This window comes from Chiloscyllium plagiosum, chromosome 34, assembly GCF_004010195.1.
Source record: "Chiloscyllium plagiosum isolate BGI_BamShark_2017 chromosome 34, ASM401019v2, whole genome shotgun sequence".
NCBI classification, from domain to species: domain Eukaryota; kingdom Metazoa; phylum Chordata; class Chondrichthyes; order Orectolobiformes; family Hemiscylliidae; genus Chiloscyllium; species Chiloscyllium plagiosum.
The window spans coordinates 408693-426352 of NC_057743.1; the positions used below are offsets into that span (position 1 = coordinate 408693).

The 17660-nt window shown below is 43.9% G+C and overlaps 2 protein-coding genes across 5 annotated transcripts in view; one reads left to right on the forward strand and one right to left on the reverse strand.

Annotated features, from left to right (window-relative positions):
- odad3 (outer dynein arm docking complex subunit 3) overlaps positions 1–1394 on the reverse strand; it is a 37477-nt gene extending 36083 nt beyond the window's left edge. Inside the window, exon 1 of the mRNA XM_043675491.1 lies at positions 870–1394. Coding sequence (XP_043531426.1) covers positions 870–939 — 70 coding nt within the window. The 5' untranslated portion in view covers positions 940–1394. The remainder of the gene's footprint in view (positions 1–869) is intronic.
- Positions 1–17660, forward strand: part of acp5a (acid phosphatase 5a, tartrate resistant) — a 58619-nt gene that overhangs the window by 25585 nt on the left and 15374 nt on the right. The window contains exon 1 of one of the 4 annotated variants that reach the window (XM_043675495.1): positions 12451–12467. The exons of 1 other annotated variant lie outside the window; for it this stretch is intronic. The gene's annotated coding sequence lies outside the window, so the exon portion shown is untranslated. 2 more of the 4 variants (XM_043675493.1, XM_043675492.1) reach the window with 2 other exon arrangements.

Below are 17660 nucleotides of genomic sequence, written 5' to 3' on the forward strand. Positions count from 1 at the left end.
TAGAGGATTTGAGCTGTAGGGAAAGGCTGAACAGGCTGGGGCTGTTTTCCCTGAAGCATCGGAGGCTGAAGGGTTACCTTATAGAGGTTTACAAAATTATGAGAGGCATGGATAGGATAAATGGATAAAGTATTTTCCCTGGGGTCAGGGAGTCCAGAACTAGAGGGCATAGGTTTAGGGTGGGAGGGGAAAGATATAAAAGAGACCTAAGGGGCAACTTTTTCACGCAGAGGGTGGTACCTGTATGGAATGAGCTGCCCGAGGAAGTGGTGGATGCTGGTACAATTGCAACATTTAAGAGACATTTGGATGGGTATATGAATAGGAAGGATTTGGAGGGATATGGGCCGGGTGCTAGCAGGTGGGACTATATCGGGTTGGGATATCCGGTCGGCATGGACGGGTTAGACCGAAGGGTCTGTTTCCATGCTGTACATCTCTTTGACTCTAATTTTAGGTTCCTGTTTAATAGCAACTCACTGATGTAATAGGTCATCCTTGGCAACTATCACTAAAGGGATCATCACTATCTCTTCTATCCTCTAACTGACAGGATGAGTACAGCTCAGACTATTGCATCCTTGTCCGCACTAATTTGTACCTCTTCAGCTTCGTTTATCTCACATTCATTGCTCTTTCATCTCTCCGTTTTTATTTCCTTCCTTTCCCATTCTCCATTTACCCTATTATCTCGCTTTTAATTCTCGCAAATCGTAGGAATCAAATGAAGAGTTTCTCCTACACGTCCCGAATGAAAATATCTGAACAGTTCGAGTCTCCAGAAATAATATCATTAGGGACATGAAGTGTCAGACTGGTGTGCTCATTCTCCTCCATTCTATTGCTTCGATACATCCAACCAAACTTACCCAACAATTGGATTTTTTTCTGCAAATCCCAGATCTGTTCCTGTACGGGGACTCGCGAAGGTCCGAACATGGTGAACCCTGGACCGTCCTTTCTGTTGTGTCTACCCTATTCTCTTTATCCCAGAACCTGCTGAGCTTCCAGTCTTTGCAACCGAATGTTTCGGAGCTTATTTCTCTCTTTGGCTCGACATAATATCTTTCTGCCACTGAACTGAAATCTCTTTCCAAATTCACCCCTCTCCCTATCTTCGCAGCTCTGAGTCGATTCCCCGCTCCGTGCTCAGCTCCTCTCTCTCCCTTTTCTGCTTCGTTTCGTTTGCTTGATCTAATCTCCCGAGCAACAGTTGCTGAGAAACCCTCATTTCCGTTTCCCGTCTGCCCTGTTGTGGTTCCCAACCAGGTTGAGTTTTCTGCGCCCTCGGACGAACTGGGAAGGGACCTATGAGTTGACAGTACCCTGACTCATGCCATTTCTCCCCTCTCGTCAATGCTATATTGTACCTCCGACAGAACTGTGCTCGAATCAGCAAACCCGCCCCCTCCAATCCCTCTGTTTGCTACCTGATTTCAAACATAAGTTCCTTCTTTTACCAGTAGCTTGCTGCCTGTAACTAAGGTCAATTGATATTGAGCAGGGATGGTGTGAGTGTTGGGAGCTGCTGTAGCACTCCTCATGTGACTGTGAAATCTGGAGGGAGCACCTGTAGATGCATCTGCTGCCCCCAGGATAGAAATGCCTGGTTCAGAAGATGCTGTTGAAGGCAGCTTTGCAAACTTGTTGCAGCACATTCTGTAGTTACATTGCAGCCATTGTACTCTGGTCCTGCTAGAGGTACTGAATGTTAAAGGTGGTGAATAGGATGTCAGTAAAGGGGCTGTTTTGTCCTGGATGGTATTGAGCTTCTTGGGTATTGTTGGAGCTTTACTCAGCCAGGCAAATGCAGAGTTTTCTATCACACTCCTGGTTTGTGTTTTGTAGATGGGGGGCAGGCTGTAAGGAATAAAGGGATGAAATACTCGTTACAGAATTCCCAACTTCTGCCGTACTCCTGTAGCCATAGTTTTTATATGGTTGATTAGATTATCTTTCTCATCCTCATCCATTTGGAATGGCAGTAGAATGGACATCATCAGATGGGAGAAGAAGACCTGGCAAAGTACATTTAATGGGGACCTTCAAGGCTCAGACACCACCTGGGCTAGACCAAGAGATGACAATACATCAGGTCTAATGACAGAGTATTGATGCCCATTATCCCAACTGGGACCAGAGGAATTAAGTCTTAATTTTCCAGCCAATAGTCCTCAAAGGCTGTTAATGATTGAGAGTTCAACAATGATAAATGCTGTTGAAGGTCCAGGGGAATTTGTTTGATTCTCTGTTATTCGAGATGGCAATTGCCAAGCATGGCACTATTGTTACCACTGTTAGCATGTTATTTTCTAAGCCACAGCCTAATCCTGACTTGAAACTGTAATGCCATTCCTACTGTTGCTGGATGAAGAACCTGATAGTCAACACTGTGGATCTACCTGCGCCAGACGAACTGTGGTGCTGCAAGAAGGTGAGTTATCATCATCTTTTCAAGGAGTGTTGTAACTGAAGATATTTTAGTCTTGGACACGACCCTGTAGAACTCCTCCATCATCCACAACCATCTTCCTTCTGCTCATTATGACTCCAAACAGTGGAGAGTTTCCACAATTCTCATTTTGCCTGGGCTCTTTGATGCCATACTGAGTCAAAAAGCTGACTTGATATTGAAGGGCAGCCACTTTCACCTCACCTTTATTATTCAGCTCCTTCTCCATACTTGGGCTGTTTTAAGGATTGGAGCTGAATGTTCCTGATGGAATGAATGTTCCAAACTGAGCTTTGGTGAACAGATTATTGCTGAGTAAGTCCAACTGGAGAGCACTGTCAATGACACCTTCTATCACTTTGCTGATGACTGAGAGTAGACTGATGGGGTGATATTTGCAAAGAACATACCTGGGAAATTTGAACCTTGTTGGGTTGATGTCAGTGTTTGTATCTGTACTACAACAGCTTGAATACATGTGTGATAATTCTGTATCACAGCCAGGTTGTTGTCGAGGCCTAGAGTTTTTGCTGTGTCTGGTGTTGGTTATAGAGTCATAGAGATGTACAGTATGGAAACAGATGCTTTCATTAACCAGTCCAAGCTGAACATAATCCCAAACTAAACAAGTCCAACCTGCCTGCTCCTGGCCCATATCCCTTCAAACCTCTCCTATTCATGTACTTATTCAAAAGTCGTTTAAACAGTGTAATTGTATCCACATAGAACATAGAACATTACAGTGCAGTACAGGCCCTTTGGCCCTCAATGTTGCGCTGCCTGTGAAACCAATCTGAAGCCCATCTAACGTACATGATTCCACTCTCGTCCATATGCCTATCCAATGACCATTTAAATGCCTGTAAAATTGACCAGTCCGCATCCGCCACTTCCTCAGGAAGTTCATTCCACACGCGAACCACCAAATTTGCTCCCCATGTCTTTTTTAAATCTTTCTCCTTTCACCTCAAAAATGTATCCCCTAATCTTTGAAATACCCCATTCCCCCTACCATTAATCTATCTATACTCATTATTTTATGAACTTCTATAAGGTTGCCTTGAGGATCTGAAACCTGAATACAGGCTGAAGTGACAAGTTGTTGTCAAGGGCAACCACTTAACAGATGCTCTTAATAACCTAGGTGGCAACAAGATGGCTTCTCGATGCAAATAACATGACAAAATGACTTCTAGGAGAAAGTGAGGTCTGCAGATGCTGGAGATCAAAGTTGAAACTTTATTGCTGGAACAGCACAGCAGGTCAGGCAGCATCCAGGGAACAGGAGATTCGACGTTTCGGGCACAGGCCCTTCTTCAGGAATGAGCAGAGAGTGTTCAGCAGGAGAAGATAAAAGGTAGGGAGGAGGGACTTGGAGGAGGGGCGTTGGAAATGTGATAGGTGGAAAGAGATCAAGGTGAGGGTGATAGGTCGGAGTAGGATGGAGGCGGAGAGGTCAACAAGAAGACTGCAGGTCAGGAAGGCGACGTGGTCGACGGTGCCCTCCACCGCATCTCCTCCACTTCCAACTCCCCTCCTCCAAGTCCCTCCTCCCTACCTTTTATCTTCTCCTGCTGAACACTCTCTGCTCATTCCTGAAGAAGGGCCTGTGCCCGAAACGTCGAATCTCCTGTTCCCTGGATGCTGCCTGACCTGCTGTGCTGTTCCAGCAATAAAGTTTCAACTTTGATATCCAAATGAATCCAACAAGAACTGGACCAAGCATATGTGGTACTCATAATCTTCTTCATCCTAAGTATACGCATGATTTTACTACAACTGCTAAGTATTTCATCAGTAATATTTTCAGCAACATAACACAAAACATCGCAGATAAGAAAAACTGCAGCATATTAACATGCCAAATTTCCCCTAAAGTAAATGCATTAAAATTCCATCAAATTTGACAATATTGTTATGTATTTGGCTTTAAGGGGTTAACACGTAGGGGGTTCCATACAACAGCCAAGCAGGGTGAGATCAATAGTTGTGATGTTGAGAAGATATGCTCTTCTTCATTAGGGTAAATAAAACCACAGAAAGTAGACAAAATCAAACACAAAATATTGCTGAGGAAAGGAGTGAACAAAGACAGAAATGGGAACTATTTAAATGTAAATCTATGATTCGCTCCAGTAATAATATCTAACAATATCATTCCATGCCCCCACCACTCTCTTGGTAAAGAACCCACCCCTGACATCTCCCCTATACCTTCCACCCTTCACCTTAAATTTATGTCCCCTTGTAACACTCTGTTGTACCCGGGGAAAAAGTTTCTGACTGTCTACTCTATCTATTCCTCTGATCATTTTATAAACCTCTATCAAGTCACCCCTCATCCTTCGCCGTTCCAATGAGAAAAGGCCTAGCACTCTCAACCTATCCTCATACGACCTATTCTCCATTCCAGGCAACATCCTGGTAAATCTTCTCTGCACCCTCTCCAAAGCTTCCACATCTTTCCTAAAGTGAAGCGACCAGAACTGCACACAGTACTCCAAATGTTGCCTAATCAAAGTCCTGTACAGTTGCAACATCACTTCACGACTCTTGAATTCAATCCCTCTGCTAATGAACGCTAATACACCATAGGCCTTCTTACAAGCTCTATCCACCTGAGTGGCAACTTTCAAAGACCTATGAACATAGACCCCAAGATGTGTGCAGCTCCTCCGAGGAATATGGAACACTTTTGTGTTCCCGGTTGCTTTGTACCTGGCCATATGAAGAAATAAAGAGTGAAGTCTTAAAGAACCAAACTGATTGTGACTGCTAATTGACCGATCACAGAACCAAGAAACCCTCCCCCACCCCCCACCCTGGGGGTCCAGATCTTCAGCCTTTCAAACCCCTATGCACCAGTGAAAATGTCCCAGCCTATCCAGCCTTTCTTTACAACTCAAACCTTCCATACCTGGCATCATCCTGGTAAATCTCTTCTGAACTCTCTCCAGCTTAATAATATTAGGGTGTCACGGTACCCCATCCAAATACCTCTTTTTATATTTCCAATATTTGTAACTTCATAGTTAATTCTTAATATGACACAGAGTGATTTGGCTAAAGATTGGCATCTATGATATCAAATAAAAATTGATTCCCATCTATGATGAAAAAGAACATTGAGCAGTTTTGGCTGATCATTGATTGCAAATATTTCAGCCTTGTCTTTTGCACTGATGTGTGTTTATCCTCAGGTTTAATGGTAATGGTTGATTGAGGGATGTACTGGGCCTTGGGGTTAAAACTTAGGGTTGAATCCAAAATCTTCTGCAGATGGTAGAATTCTGTGGAAGTAGCTACAGAAATATTGGATGCATTGGTCATAATCTTTCAAGAATTCTTAGATTCTGGAAAACTCCCAGAGGATTGGAAAATACCAACAAAACATTCAAAAAGAGTGGGACAAAACAACAGGTATTATAGGCCAGTTAGTTTAACATCTGTCATGGGGAAGACATTAGAGTCTATTATAAAGGATGTAATAGCAGAGCATTTAGAAATGCATAATAAAATTTAGCAGAGTCAGCATGGCATCATGATGGGGAAATCACAGTTGACAAATTTATTACATAGAACATAGAACATTACAGCACAGTACAGGCTCTTCGGCCCTCGATGTTGCACTGACCTGTCATACCAATCTGAAGCCCATCTAACCTACACTATTCCACATACGTCCATATGCTTGTCTAATGACGACTGAAATGTACTTAAAGTTGGCAAGTCTACTACCATTGCAGGCGAAGCATTCCATACCCTTACTACTCTCTGAGTGAAGAAACTATCTCTGACATCTGTCTTATACCTATCTCCCCTCACTTTAAAGTTGTGTTCCCTCGTGTTTGCCGTCCCCATACTTGGAAAAAGGCTATTCTTGTCCACCCTATCTAACCCTCTGATTATCTTATATGTCTCTATTAAGTCACCTCTCAACCTTCTTCTCTCCAACGAAAACAGCCTCAGGTCCATCGTTCTTTGAAGAAGGAGTAAACAGGATAGATGAAAGGGAACCAGTGGCTGTAACATATCTGAATTTCCAAAAGATGTTCAATAAGGCATTGTACATAAGACTACTTGATAAGAGCCCACGGTGTTGGGGTTTGTATATTAGCATAGATAGAGGATTGGCTAATAGGAGGCAAAGAGTTAGACTGAATAGCAAATTTTCAGAATGCAACCTGTGATCAGTAGAGTGCCAAAGTGCTGGGGCCACAATTCAGTGAGGTTTATTTTTGTTCTGTCAGAAGGTGAATTTGTGGAAACTAAGTTGTTATGTATACTCAAGGCTGAGATAGACAGACTGTTCATCAATAAGAGAATAAATGGAGGCGGACAAAAGGCAGAAAGTGGAAATGAAGGTTATTAGATTAGCTATGACTTTGTTGAATGCTGGAGTTGGCTCAATGCTGAATGGCCTTCATACCCGGTATCAGTCTAGCGCAATGTTTCTCAAACTTTCCAGTATCCAGGCACACTTCAATAAGACAAACAATTCCACATTGCACCCACTTCTTTTCAGCTGAATGGATTGCTCATAAATGTCACATTTATTTGCATTGACCATGTTACAGTTTTACGACAGTCGTTGTAACATAGAGGTAAAGAAAGGTCAAATGCATTAATGTTTCAAATTCACCAGCAAAAATATATCATCTTCCACTGCAAGCGTCTGACACGTTTTCAAAATCTGCTCCTCAACTATTTCTGACTATTCATGCATGATGGGTCAGAGCAAAATGCAAACTAAATTCCAATGTCCTAGGTTGGGTGGGAAATCTGCACCTGCCCGTATGATCAGTCTTTTGATCAGGAGGGGATTTGATGAGAAGGCCACCCACAAATCCTGCTCCACGGACAAGCACTCTTTGTTTAAATGTGTAGAAAGTGCTAGTTCGCAGAGGTATATTGTTGCAAGAGTACAGCAATAGCATGGTCAGAAATCGTCGAATATTTAGTTAGTTAAGCAAAAAACACACACACACAGACACCTCTCCAAATTTCAGCGTCATTGTACAGTCCATCCATAGTTCTGAATATTCCACTTTTTCTTTTAATCTCAGTTTTTGTGATGAATCAGAAGACAGTGAATTTCACAATCCCAAGTTTGCGAACAGTTCTGTTCCGGACTTGGTTCGCAAGTCGATTTTTATGCACGTCGGAACACAATGCAACACAATATAAAGTAGCTGTTTGTAAGTAGGGGAAAGTATTTCAAAATGTCGAATCTTTAAAATTAAACTCGTGGATAGGATCGTGGTCGTAAGTACAAGCTTTCTTAAGACGGACGTTTGTACACTGGGGACGTTTTTTGAAAGGTAACAGAATTTGATCTTCTCCTGCAGTGCATTGAGATGTTTGAATATGAGGCAATGCTTCTGTGATGGTCTACGTTTTATTCTTAGGCATATTCAGAGGCTGAAAGTATCTGTGGGATTTGCGAACTTGTCCCAACAGTAATCATCTTTACAAGACAGTTCATGCAATGCTGAAAACTCCATCAGTTCTCTCCGGAGCTCGATGAACACGGGAGAGACCCCTCTCTAACAATAACCGTGACACGTGTTTTGTAACAGTAAACCTTGCACACAAACAGCGAACAAATGCGATTGCAATGGCTATGATATTATGTAATTCACAATTCTTACAGCTTTCTCAAATACCGCAGCTAACTTTGGTGACATTGTTTTGGCTACAAGAGCTTCACGGTGAGGGATGTGGTGGATGATTGGAATGCCAGGATTTTGATCTTTCATCTTACTGACAAATCCTTTGAGTTTCCCCATCACGGAGGCAGCTCTGTCGGTGCAAATATTTCAACAAAAGGCCAATATAAGTTTGCTTTCCCTCGAGTAGGTATCTGTTACATAAAATATTTCTTCACCAGTCGTATCCTTAACATTAGTCACCATTTATATCGGTGGACTGGTCAGTCTTCCCACTTGTAGCGCATTTCTCTTTCAGCACCTTCTTGCTGTCAGCTGACCGGTCGTCAATTTATAATCAATGGATCATCACATTTTGTTGATCTCTTTTACAGCAGCGCTTCCTGACATAAAAGCTATATTTTTTTTTGTATACAGGCATGATTAAGGTTTCGGCCTTTACTACAAAATCAGTCACCAAATAACTAGGCTTTTGATCTTTATCTGACACCTGCACACACTTCATCAGATTTTAGGTCTACTTGATATTTTCTTCTCCCAAGTTCTTGAAGTACTAAATGTATATGTTCATAAGAGTTTGATATTTAGTCTGTAAATGGCATGTTAATTTAGTTGGTACCATTGCAATGTTTGCCAATTTCACTCTGCAGATGAAACATTCACGTAAGGGGCAAGTACTATCTCCTGTCCATAAAAACGCCAAAGGCCAGATATCTCTCATTGTTCTGTCTCTGATCAATTTTTTGCTTTATTCCCTTTTGGGTTCAGATAGCTCAGCAACTGAATGAGACCTCTTTTGACAAGAAACATACTGATTTCTTCTTAGAATCAAAGACTTGGATCAATGGCATTACTAAAAAAAATCCAAAAATATTCACTTTAAAATCTAAGCTAGCATGAAAGTGTGTTCAGGCAGTCAGGCAGGTTCTAGAGCCATTTCGACTGAATGTATCTTTACTGCACATGCAGTTTGTTTTCATGAAAAATGTTTGGTCCTTTGCATGTGCAGGTTCTGATTCTCTGCACATGGGCAGTGCTGATTCTCCACACATGCAGAATACTAACATGTATGGAGCTGGCTCTCTGTGCTTGTGCAATATTGAATATCTGCACATGTACAACGCTGAATATCCACACATGTGCAGTACCATTTCTCTGCAGCTGTAATGTCTGTATATGTGCAGTACCAATTCCCAGTAAATGTAAAATCTATATATACACAATGCCAATTCTCTGCATGTGCAGTGCCAAATATCCATGTATAAGCAGTGCTCATTCTCCTCACATGTGCAATGCTCATTCTGCACACGTGCAGAGCCAAATATCCTCACATATGCAGTACTAATTTTCCCCGTATGCTTTGGGATTCTCAATGCATGTGCAGTGCTATTCTCTGCACATATGGTGACAAATGTTCATGTTTAACCTGATGCCATGAGATTTCATAGGGTCCAGAACAATGTTTCCGCTCAGCTGTGCAATGGCTCTGATGTTTTGTGTGGACACATTAATCACAGCATTGACTTCCAGTTCTAGAAATGCACAGGCCTCAGAGACACATTCAGCCTAAAATAAAATTAAGAGAGAATGCTGTGACAGAGGTTATGTTCTGGAGTTCCCAAAGCAATTCCATCTAGACTCTGTCTCACTTTGTTTCCACCTCTGTATTCAGGGATGGTGATGTGGTTGTCTGTGAGGTATGATTCTGAGTGTGATTATGTCAGGCTGTTGTTTAAAGTGGAGAGTGTGATGCTGGAAAAGCACAGCAGGTCAGGCAGCATCCGAAGAGCAGAAGAATCGACTTTTCGGGCACAAGCACTTCATCAGGAATGATGCTTGTGGTTCGGGGCTGAGAGATAAATGGGAGGGGACTGGGGCTGGGGGGGAAGGTAGCTTGGAAAGTGATAGGTGGATGAAGGTGAGGGAGAAAGTGATAGGTCAGGGGAGCAGAGTGATGGATGGGTCTGGAGGGCAGTGCTGAGTTGGAGGCTGGGACCTGGATAAGTGGGGGGAGGAGTGCAAATGAAGAAGCTGTTATAATCCACATTTATCCTGTGTAGTTGCAGGGTCCCAAGGCAGAATATGAGGCGTTCCTCCTCCAGGCATCAGGTGGTAACAGTTTGGCAGTGGAGGAGGCCCAGGACCTGCATGTCCTTGACTGAGTGGGAGGGGGAGTTGAACTGTTCAGCCATGGGGCGGTGGGATTGGTGGGTGCGGCTGTCCTAGTGATGTTCTCTGAAATGATATGCAAGAAGGTGTCCTGTCTCCCAGATGTAGAGGAGACCACACCGGGTGCAACAGATGCAGTAGTTGACATTGGTAGATTTCTGATGGATGTGGAAGGATCCTTTGGGGCCTTGGACAGAGGTGAGGGGAGTGGTTTTGGTGCAGGCTTTGCACTTCCTGCAGTGGCAGGGAAAGGTGCCGAGAGTGGTGGCATGGGGTGGTGGGGTGTGTGGAACTGATGAGGGATTCGCGGAGGGAATGGTCTTTTTGAAATGCTGATAGGGGTGGGGAGGGAAATATATCTCTGGTGGTGGGGTCCGCTTGGAGGTGGCGGAAGTGGCAGAGGATTATATGTTATATGCGGAGGTTGGTGGGGAGGAAGGTGGGGACCAGGGAGGTTCTGTCCTTGTTGCATTGGGAGGGGTGGGGTTCAGGAGCAGTGGTGCATGAAGTGGAGGAGATATACGGGAGGGCATCATCAACTATGTGGGAAGGGAAGTTGCGATCGTGGAGGAAGGAGGCCCCCTGGGACTTTCTGAGGTGGAATTGGTCACCCTGGGAACAGATGCGGCGGAGGCGGAGGAATTGGGATTAAGGGATGGCAATTTTACAGGAGGTAGGATGGGATGAGGTCTGGTCTAGGTAGCGGTGGGAGTTGGTGGGCTTGTAGTATATGTCTGTGGGTAGTAGGTCACCAAAGATGGTGTTGGAGAGGTCCGGGAAGGGGACGGAGGTTTCCGAGATTGTCCAAATGAATTTGAGGTTGGGGTGGAAGTTGTTGGTAAAGTTAATGAAAGGTTCAACCTGTTCAGTCATCGATGTAGTGGAGGAACAGGTGGGGGTTGGTGCCGGTGTAACTTCGGAAGTGGACTGTTCCACACATCCAACAAACAGGCATAGCTGGGTTCCATGCAGGTGCCCATGGCTACCCCTTTGGTTTGGAGCAATTGGGAGGATTGGAAGGAGAAATTGTTGAGAGTGAGGATCAGTTCAGCCAGGCGGATGAGGGTGTCAGTGGGAGGGTATTGGTTGGGACAGTGTGAGAGGAAGAAACGGAGGTCCAAGGTGAAGATGAGGCGTTGAGGACCGGGAAAACGAAAATCTTGGAGGAGGTGAAGGACATGGGTGGTGTCATGAACGTGGGTGGGGAATTCCTGGACTAAGGGGAACAGCACAGTGTCAAGGTAAGAAGAGATGAATTCAGTGGGACAGGCGCAGGCTGAGACGATGGGTTGACCGGGGCAGTCAGGTTTGTGAATCTTTGGAAACAGGTAGAATCAGGCGGTGTGGGGTTCACAGACAATGAGGTTTGAGGCTGTGGATGGGAGATCCCCAGAGATGATGAGGTTGTGGATGGTCTGGGAGATGATGGTTTGGTGATGGGGGGTGAGGTCGCGATCAAGGGGTCAGTAGGAGGAGGTGTCTGCGAGTTGGTGCCTGGCCTCAGCAGTGTTGGTGCACCACTACTACGGCACCCCACCACCCCCCCCCCCCCCCTCCCCCTCCCCTCCCCTTGTCTGCGGGTTTGATGATGAGGTTGGGGTTGGAGCTGAGGGAGTGGAGGGCTGCAGGTTGTGAGAATGTAGTGCTGGAAAAGCACAGCAAGTCAGGCAGCTTGGGAGAAGCAGGAGAATCGACGTTTCAGGCATAAGTCCTTCATCAGGAAGTTTAAAGTGACAGCTCTCCCAGTTTTGGTCTCTAATGTTAGTAAAGAGTCAGACTTGCGGGGTCAAATTTCTGGATTTGCCTTAGACATGATCGGTTCTGGAGTCAAAGTAGGTGCTGAGTGGTGCTCAGCTTCTCTGCTTTTCTTGGACTTAATAGCAATTTGATGTGATGTTTTCTTGGTAATTCCGGAGCACATAAGAGTTAACGACATAGCTGTGATCTAAAGTGATACATTGGTCAAGTCGGGTGAGGACAACGGATTTCCTTCGGGCTTCCCTCCTCTCTGGAGATATTGAATCTTGCTGCATTAAGCACATCGCCAAACATCAACGAGTGTGCGTGGGATAGTCACCTGTTTGAGTTTCGCTTTCACTGAAGAATCGCTCCTTCCCGAGTCATTAGATATAGCAGGGGCAGATATATGAGTACTGAGAGCAGGACTGGAACACAGAGTAAGTTTCCTGCTTTCTGGGTTTGGCACTACTTCAGGGAAGGTGCAGAGAGCACCGCTTGGTGTTTGTCACGAAAACAAACAATAATTGCAGAATCTGCACAGAGGAGAACCAGAGCTCAGGTCTGGAACTAACTGGGACATTTCTGTTGGTGACGGGTCTTGCTGCTGGTACCTCTGGGAGACGGAAAACTGCGCTCAGCCCCACTTGTATCTGGGACTGTTCAGTGAAAATTGAGTAGGCTGGGGCGTGGGCAAACACCAACTCACGGACAGATCCGGAATAAAAGGTGAGAGCGTGAATTTACTGGGAGTCTGTGGTCTGTGAGTTACTTTCTGTTTCGTGGTCACGGGAACAGGAGCAGGAGCAGGGCTGGCTGTTCGATCGGGACCGAGCTGACGTTTGAAGCAATCATTAGTAAAACTCGGAGGTGACGGGTTCTTTAGGGACCCAGCGGTTTGTCTGTTTAAACTTGTTCCAAACGGAAGTTTCCGAACACTATATCAGCAGCTAAAGGCGCTAAGGCTGAAGGCGAAACGCAGAGTCAAGCGTCGACCGCTTCCTGCAGCACCTTGTGAGTTTTTGAATTTTCAGAATTGGGATTTGGTGTTAACGCTAATTTAGATTGAGAACTTTTATCTATCAGACGGCAAGAGTTTGGAGAAATCTCAGGAAAGAGACAGAAACCCATTTAATTTCACTTCCTCCAGACTGCATATACGTGTTACTTTGGCGGGGAATGTCTGGAGTTTTGTAGTGAGAGTTTTTTTTACCCCTTTCTCCACAAGCATACTTGGGCTGGTTATCACAAAGGCCTCCTCCATCCCAGACCCTGCCCACACGACGTCTGGAGGAAGAGCGCCTCATTTTCTGCCTAGGAACCCTCCAACCACACGGGATGAAATTCCCTCCTCCCTCCTCCCTACCTTTCATCTCAGCCCACTTGGCACACCTTCCTCATTCCTGAAGAAGGGCTTATGCTGGAAATGTCGATTCTCCTGCTCCTCGGATGCTGCCTGACCTGCTGTGTTTCTCCAGCCCCACATTTTTCAACTCTGGTTATCACAAACACATGAAAAGCTGCCAGCCAATATTCTATACTTCTGCGCCTCTGTCTTCATCTCAATAAAGCCGGAAAATAAAGGGGAGAAAGTCATGCTTCAGTGTCAGGAAGTGTTGGTTGGGTCAGTTTTAGAGTACAGAGGAATCTCGATTATCTGACAAAATACTTCCCGCTCGTGTTGTTTGGATAATCGAGGCTCCTCTGTATTCTGAAATGAGTGTTCCTTACCGGCTCTCGGAGATATGGACAAGTGCAAGTATTTCACACTTAATGCAAGGATAGCCGGCCAACTAGAAACCAATCACTTTAATCATGTGATGGGAAGCCTGTAGAAATAGTATTTCAGGATAAAAGTAAGTTCACATGGGCAAATATAAATGAATTAAGGAAAACCAGTGCGGATTTATAAAAGGGGAAATCACATTTCTCTAGCTCGAATGCATTTTTGATGAGATAATGGAAAGAGTTCACAAGGTAATGTGGTTGATGTGATGTGCATAGAGTCCAAAAGATGGAGTTGCCAGAAAAACTGAAGGTCTTGAAATAGAAGGAAGCAGTGACAGCAGGTAAATGAAATTGGTTGAGTGCCAGAAATACAAAACATTGGTAAGTAAACAATAGCTTTATCAAGTGGTTGGAAAAACACCGCTGGAGAATGAATGAAGAAGGGGCCCTGTCAAGCCCTGTGAGAACGTCGTATGTTGGAATCAGGTCATTTCTCATTGTTCTAAACTCCATTAAAGACCTAGTTTGAAGCAGCTCACTATCTTCTCCAAGGGCAACATGGAGTGAGCAATAAATGCTTGCCCTACCAATGACGCCTACATCCCTGGAGTGAATTTAAGAAAAAAAAGTGATGCTCCCTGCCAGGGATTGGTGCTAGAGCCACTATTTTATTGACCTTTAATAACCACATAACTATGGATTTATAGGGCAGAATTTCATAGTTTTCAGATCTCATAAAACATGCAAGTATCACAAACTGTCAGGTAGATAGAGCAGGGAAATGATCAGACAGGTCATAGAGCACAGAAATGGACCCTTCACTCCAACTTGTCCCGTTTAAATCTTTCCCCTTTCACCTTAAACCAATGCCCTCTAGTTTTGAATTTTCCTACCCTTGAGAAAAGACTTTTGCTGTTCAGTTTGTCTATGCCCTTCATGACTTCATAAACCTCAGTAGGGTCACCTCTCAACCTCCTATGCTCCAAGGAGCAGTCTGTCAAGCCTCTCATGATAATACAAACCCTCCAGTGCTGGTACATCCTTGTCAATCTTTTCTGTACCCTTTCCATGGTGTACTGTGCATCGCATACAAAAGTGACCTCACCAATGTCCTGTACAGCCACAACATGATGTCTCAACTCCTGTGCCAAATGTCTTCTTCATCACCCTGTCTACTTGTGACACCACTTTCAAGGAACTATGCACCTGAACCCGTAGGTCTCTCTGTTTGATAACCCTGCGCAGTGCCTTACCATTAACCCTGTAAGTCCTGCCCCAGTTTGTCTTACCAAAATGCAACCTCACATTTATCTAAATTAAACTCCCTCTGCCACTCTTCAGCTGATTGGCTCAACTGTTCAAGATCCCATTACACATTCAGATAACCATCTTCACTGTCTGCTATACCATCAATTTTGGGATCATTTCCAAACTTACAATATGCTTCCTATATTCTCATCCAAATCGCTTATGTAGAAGACAAATAAGAGGACCCAGCACTGATCCCTGTGGAACACTGCTGGTTACAGGCCTACAGTCCAAAAAACAACCCTCTATTATAACCCTCGTGTCTCCTCTATTAGAACCAATTTTATATCCAATTGACTAGCTCTCTCTGGTTCCCATGTGATGAACTTTACTAAGCAATCTACCGTGTAAAACCTTGTTGAAGGCCTTAAAGTCCATGTAAACAACACCTGGCACTCTATCTTCATCTGTCTTCTTGGTCACATCCTCAAAAAAACTCAATAACGTTTGTGAGACATAATTTCCCACGCTGACTATCCCTAATTAGTCTTTGCTTCTCCAAATGCATGTTAATTCTGTCTCTTAGAATCCCCTCCAACAACTTTTTTTAATAGATATTTTTATTAGAAATTTAACATTTTTACAAGTTTACAAAAATAAACAAAACGCTCAAGTACAAACATTGATATACAATTAAATCTTAAATAAATAATAACCAAAATTTAACAAAAGAAAAATACCGAGAAAAAAAACAAAACTCAACTAACTACTAATCTAACCTACAACTAACCAGAGTGTATATTTAAGTCTCTTACATTATTCAAATAAGAGAAAGAGAAAAAAAAAATGGATAACACAGAAATTGGGTAGTGAGATACATGCTTGGAATGTGTTAACATCAAATGTAACAAAACCCGTATTCATGCGGGATTCCTCTCCCAAGGGACCCCGGACCAGCCAGGTTCGCAATCTCAATTAAATAAAAGCCCTTGTTAGGATAGCCGAAATATCTGTATTCATATAATTCAAGAAGGGCTGCCATATTTTATAAAATAATTCGGTCTTTCGGTGCACCATATTTGTAAGGAAGTAAAGGGGAATACATTCCATAATTAATCTGTGCCAATTTGAAAGTCCAGGGGAGCCCTCAGCCACCCAGTTTACCAAAATATTTTTCCTTGCACAGAAAGAGAGAATAGAAAATAGTTTCTTCCCATGCATGTCCAGGGAGGATAAGTTCGAAAAGCCCAAAAGGAGAGATACGGGGTCCACTTTAATTTCCGTTCCTAAAATTTCTGTCAGGGCACTTGCTACTTTAGTCCAGTATCTATGGATCTTATAACAGGTCCATAGGCAATGTACAAGAGTGCCCACCTCTATTTTACATTTGGGACACATTGGAGATGCTCCTGCCTTAAATTTTGCCAATCGATCTGATGCTATATGGGCCCTATGAAGTATCTTCAGCTGGATAGCCTGATTAGATTAGATTAGATTACTTTACAGTGTGGAAACAGGCCCTTCGGCCCAACAAGTCCACACCGACCCGCCGAAGCGCAAACCACCCATACCCCTACATTTACCCCTTACCTAACACTACGGACAATTTAACATGGCCAATTCACCTGACCTGCACATCTTTGTGACTGTGGGAGGAAACCGGAGCTCCCGGAGGAAACCCACGCAGACACGGGGAGAATGTGCAAACTCCACACAGTCAGTCGCCTGAGGCGGGAATTGAACCCGGGTCTCTGGCGCTGCGAGGCAGCAGTGCTAACCACTGTGCCACCGTGTTCTGTTACAGATGGTGATTCTTTTGGCGTTTTCCCAAATCTCATTCCACGTTTCTATAGAGATTTCTAGTCCCAATTCCTGATGCCATGTTTTAAGCAGATTGTCCATATCTCCCGATACTTCATCATGTGGTAAATGATAAATAGTACTAATGGAGGATACCCCATTGGTCGTAGTACTCTACATTCTCTATCTGATTTATAAAGACTATCTAATAATGTAGTCTTCTTCTGTATATAGTCTCGAATTTGGAAGTATCGATAGAGGTCTCCATTAGGTAATCCGAATTTCTAACGTAGCTGTTCAAAAGACATCAGGACCCCATCTTCAAATAGGTCCCCTAGACATGAGATATCCCTGCATCTCCAGAGTTTAAAAGTGACATCTGTAAACCCCGGTTGAAATCCCCATGCTCCCACTATCATTGCATAGGGGGATGTTTTATGTGAGTTGCCCTCATTTTGCCGCATTATATTCCAAGCTTTAATTGTATTTAGTATTATAGGGTTTTTACAGTGATCCGTAATGATTTTCCTCTTGTCTGAAAATAAAAGGTTAATAAGTGGGTATTTTACTTGAGAGGCCTCGATGTCCAGCCAGATTGATTGTGCCCCCCAACAACTTAACTACCACTGATGTCAGACTCACATCGTTCCCTGGCTTTTCCTTGCAGCCTTTCCTAATTAAAGCCACAATATTAGCCACCCTGCAGTATTCTGGCACCTCACCTGTGGCTGTAGATGATACAAATACCTCTGCTAGGGACCCTGTAATTTCATCCCTAGCTTCCCACAATGTCCTCGGATACTTGATCAGGTCTTGGGGATATATGTGCATTTTAAGACCTCGAGCACATCCCCCAA